This window comes from Mchenga conophoros, linkage group LG12 (genome assembly GCF_057382185.1).
Source record: "Mchenga conophoros isolate Kocher_MC1m ecotype Shallow Benthic linkage group LG12, M_conophoros_male_GT1.1, whole genome shotgun sequence".
Taxonomy (NCBI): Eukaryota; Metazoa; Chordata; class Actinopteri; order Cichliformes; family Cichlidae; genus Mchenga; species Mchenga conophoros.
This window is the reverse complement of record NC_140537.1, coordinates 2,784,298-2,788,755: the sequence shown is the minus strand read 5'-3', so window position 1 is coordinate 2,788,755 and position 4,458 is coordinate 2,784,298. Positions and strand designations below refer to the sequence as shown.

Below are 4,458 nucleotides of genomic sequence, written 5' to 3'. Positions count from 1 at the left end.
TTTTTATGTTGTTGTTATGTTTTTCATTCCGGTCAAATATTTATAGAAACCACTTGTTTATCAGACATGAACTTTTTGTGTTAATTGTATTGGACTACTATGTGTTATATTGACAAGATTATTTTATGGTAAGCTTATTTTATTTTATAACAAATTTCTAATATATAATATATAATCTAATATATAATTGAGTGTTCAATAAATGAAACTAAATTATGGCTGATCTTACTGTATGTACTGTACACTTTCTCTCAATCAAAGAAATAAGCACAACATTTTTGAACAATGACCTGTATTTTTGAAAATACTACACAGTTGTAACAATGGACTTTCAATTCAGGCTTCCAAAATATACATGAGTCATATTTGTACAATGCATCTCTTGAAAAACATTCCACAACATTCCTCAAAGTTATCTGCTGTAACCTGAATTCAACATTGTGGGGCCTTATGACATCGCGCTTATGTAAAAAATAGTTTTATAAATGTAAGAACCATAAGGTAATATGGCAACAGGGGTGTAATTATTAAAATGACACAAAGAAGAGACTTAAAATAACATTATAACCCACAGGCACACAACCAAGAGACCTAAACTGATTAGTATTGGCTTGCTTCTATCACTAAACATCACAATCACTAATACTAGACGATGCAATCTGTTTGTAGTGGTGCACCTTGGGAAAAAAATTGCAAACTGGTGAAACTGGTGCAAGGCACCATTTCCATTGAGAAAAATGGACATTCAAAGTTTGAATTTAAAAAAAAAAAAAAAAACCATGGCTTGAAAAGTGAAAACTGCAGGAATAAAGGCCCCAAGTTGAAAAGTGCCAGAAAAATAAGTTTCACTATGTCCTGCAACTTTACCAGTGCTGGCTTAAAAGAAAGGATGGTACATATTCGAAGAGGTAAACATGTTGTTCCCACATCATAACTGGAAAACTGTTCAATCGTACAGTCTGGTCCTGAAAACCTGGGCCTTCTTTGAAAGGCTGTTCCTTTTGAGCTCCATAACCAGTTTCTATAATACCTCAAAGGTATACTTTTCCAGTGGGTAGGTGAGGTTCAAAGTGTACATTAGTCCAAACAGCATTGCAGCTGCTAGGGTATAGTTATCCAAATCCTGCCAGACTCTCTGGCCTTCAAGGACTATCCCGATGTCCTCAGGGCTGCCATTGGCATCTCTTGACTTTATGATGTAAATTCCCATGGTTGTTTCCTTATTAGATCGTTGGATAATGGCTTCATCTGTGGCCTAGAAAATGCAGAATTCCAAAATTTAATTAAACAGAACACTGGTCAAAGAACATTATATCAAATCTTATTTTAATCTGTGTCACTATTCCAAAAAATGTTAACATTAACACATTAGGTGAACAAAAATGGATTCATTACAGCATGTGATTTGAGTCCTCAGAATGCTTAAAAAGGTAATGAAGTGAAATCTCCATGCAAAGAAGCAGAATACTGTCAGAGCATAGAGAGGTGTTCAACTATGAACTCCACACATAGTTCTAATGCAGGTAAAAGCAAAAAAAAACAAAACAAAAAAACGCACCCATGGTAAATTGTGAAAATCCCAGGTGATTTTCAACATACTCCTGGCATAGAGTGACAAGCAGCATTTTGTTAAAATTATTATTTTCCCTAAAGTGTATATACAAATGAATTTTTTTCTTACCTGGGCCGTGGGCTCCAGAATGTTCTGAAGTCTTCTTCCTATTTGTCCTCCTCGCCTTTTGAAGACCTTTATTAGTTTGTCAGATAGCACATCTATCTGCGAGAGTAATATGGACTGCAGTGGCATGGTGGTAATGCGCTTAAACTCTGCATTTATCTAAAAAGAGAAGTTGTCACATAAAAATGCTGTCAAAATCTCAAATCTCACAAGGTTACATCCACACAAAGTTGTTATTTTTTGTCATATTACTATTTATTAGCTATGGGTCCCATGTTGCTGAGCAGTTCCATAGTTGCCCTTACTTCCATACCACCCAAAGCCTGTTTGCAACCACAGCAGTTGCCTCCTTCTGGCCATTTTGCAGTTCTGCCAAATGACCCAGAAACTACATCTAATATTGTCATATACACATCAAGGTCTTTCATTAATACTTAGTTAAATTAGTTAATTTGACCTTTCCAGAAAATTTACCTTACAGAATGAGAGATAACATATGCAAATCTTCACTAGTAAATAAAACAATGTTATTAAAACCTTAACTGTAACACCTCTACATAACAGCGCTAGAGAATTGTTCTGAAGCAACACCAATCTGCCCTTCAGCAGGGATAAGCACCATATATCGATACAGAAAAAATAAATTTAACATATTTATACTGTCATTATTTTTATCTCTTTAAGCCCTCCTCTCAGTCTCTCTATAAATCAGTTAAAATAATTTGTTGGGTTTTTGTGTGTCTTTAACATGTTATCAGTAGATTACATTCACTGCCCCAGAACATGAAATAAAGCCCCACGTCATGCGCTTCCTCTCCTAATGAGTACTGCATAGGTGTCATGCCCTAAATAAACCGACTTTAGTGAAGACCCCCCCCCCCAAACACACACACACAGAGCCCACCCCATGGCAAACTAGCTTATTTAACTGTTTAACTAAAACATTTTAGGTACAACCAGTTAACTAAATGGACACGAGTTTGTTAGTCTGTATTCACTGAGAAAAAACAAGCGGATGTGACTGGGCACACACTGGAAAAAAAAAGCTAATGCACATAATATTGTCTCGCAGCTTAAGCTAGCATTATCGTTAGTTAACTTAAGGAATGACTTGTTTTTTCCATTATGTTGCTCAACAGCAATTCATGAGAAAAACTTCCCCATCTAATGGATGTTCTCTTCGTTTCCTCTCAAACATGTAGTTTTCAGTTTACCTTGACAAAGTAAAGCTCAGCACCAAACGTAAACGAAGCGAAGACAAAAAATGGCGGACCGCCACAGTGAATTTTCCCTCGTAGAACACACCCTGGGGGGTGGAGTTTCAACAGAAAACATAACTATTTTCTGTTATTTTGATATGACTGGTTTTAAAAGACTGAACATCCTTCTAAAACAAGTGAAAGGCGTGAGACTTAATTATGTTTAGACCAAAAATATAAATGATTCATGTTGGATATATTTACTGTATTTTTTACTAACTTAACAACCTCATCATTACATTAGTTGCTTTATGCTATAGCATTACGCTTACATTAGCTTGAAGCTCAAGGTCGTCATTTTATTTAATTTCTTTTTCTGGGCTTACAAACAGGACACACAACATTTAGATAACCGTTAGACTGAATCTTGGGTCTGTGTTGAGTCTTCCAGCTGCTGACTACAGAAGCTAGATTGACCTTTCAGCATGTTTATAGCGGCTGTGGCTATGTGCTGGTAATGTTACCGTGTGTGAGCAGTCACATTGGCAGCAGACATGTTTCAACAAACTAGTCATATCCCAGCCCTACATTAGCTTGTTTAATGGTTAAGACACTGCAGGTACCACCACTTACTACAGACACCGATGCAAGTTTGTAATAGTCTGTTAATTTAGACTGAAAGAATATACAAACAATATTAACTCACATTATATATGTTAATTACTAATTTGCTTATCGCATAATTTCGGTTACCATTAGCTAACTGGAGCCTAACATTAGCCTTTTATGGTTTTCGATAAACAGCCCACATACCTGTAAAATAATAACACCCCAGTAAAAGTCCACATACATAAAGGGTCTACACTCTTTCTCACTGGTAGCTTTAAAATCTTATTTACCTTCAAGTGTAAAACTCCAGATGGTAGTAGATTTTCCAAAGCGAGAGACAAAAATGGCGGACAGTGCAGCCGATTTTTCCTTTCCAGGGGGCGGAGCTTGAGGATAAAACACGACTAACTTGTTTCTTTTCAACATGATTTGTTCTAAAAGAATGAATATTCTTAAAGAATATGTGAAAATTAAAAGACAAAAATATGTTTATGTGTGAAATTTAAATTAGTCATGCTGGATATATGAAGTAATTCTATGCAAATTCAACAACCACCCTATTGCATTTTTTTCAGTGTACTCTGAATTTAATTATGAGCTATTATTAATCTCTGTCTCTCTTCCACTGCATGTCTTTTGTCTTGTCTCCCTCCTCTCACCACCAAAGGGTCGCAGCAGATGGCCCCGCCCCTCCCTGAGCCTGGTTCTGCCGGTTCTTCCTGTTAAAAGGGAGTTTTTCCTTCCCACTGTCGCCAAAGTGCTTGCTCATAGCGGCCGTCTAGTTGTTGGAGTTTCTTTATATTAATGCAGGGTATTTACCTTACAGTATAAAGGGCCTTTATATGACCTTTTTAGTGACATCCTTTATACTGGACTTTATATTTTTTACATCCTTTTCCTGATGTAAAAAATACTGTGGTGCTTCCAACTGATTTTAAACCAAAACTCTGAACAAACCCTGATCCCAACCAG

The 4,458-nt window shown here is 36.3% G+C and overlaps 1 protein-coding gene across 1 annotated transcript; it reads right to left on the bottom strand.

Moving 5' to 3' along the window:
- Positions 1–284: 284 nt before the first annotated feature.
- LOC146561875 (uncharacterized) lies at positions 285–3,849 on the bottom strand. Its single transcript, XM_085293062.1, has 3 exons — positions 3,777–3,849; positions 1,682–1,837; positions 285–1,255 (listed from the first exon to the last, which is right to left on the bottom strand). Exons 2-3 carry the CDS (start codon positions 1,805–1,807, stop codon positions 1,022–1,024), a joined length of 360 nt encoding a protein of 119 aa, XP_085149188.1. The 5' UTR covers positions 1,808–1,837; positions 3,777–3,849; the 3' UTR covers positions 285–1,021.
- Positions 3,850–4,458: the final 609 nt, after the last annotated feature.

What these genes read in the sequence shown, in the direction of transcription:
- LOC146561875 (XM_085293062.1), bottom strand. Translation starts at nt 1,807, where the DNA reads ATGCCACTGCAGTCCATATTACTCTCGCAGATAGATGTGCTATCTGAC. An exon ending in TTCTGGAGCCCACGGCCCAG is followed by an intron (nt 1,256 to 1,681) that starts GTAAGAAAAAAA and finishes TGCATTTTCTAG; the next exon opens with GCCACAGATGAAGCCATTAT.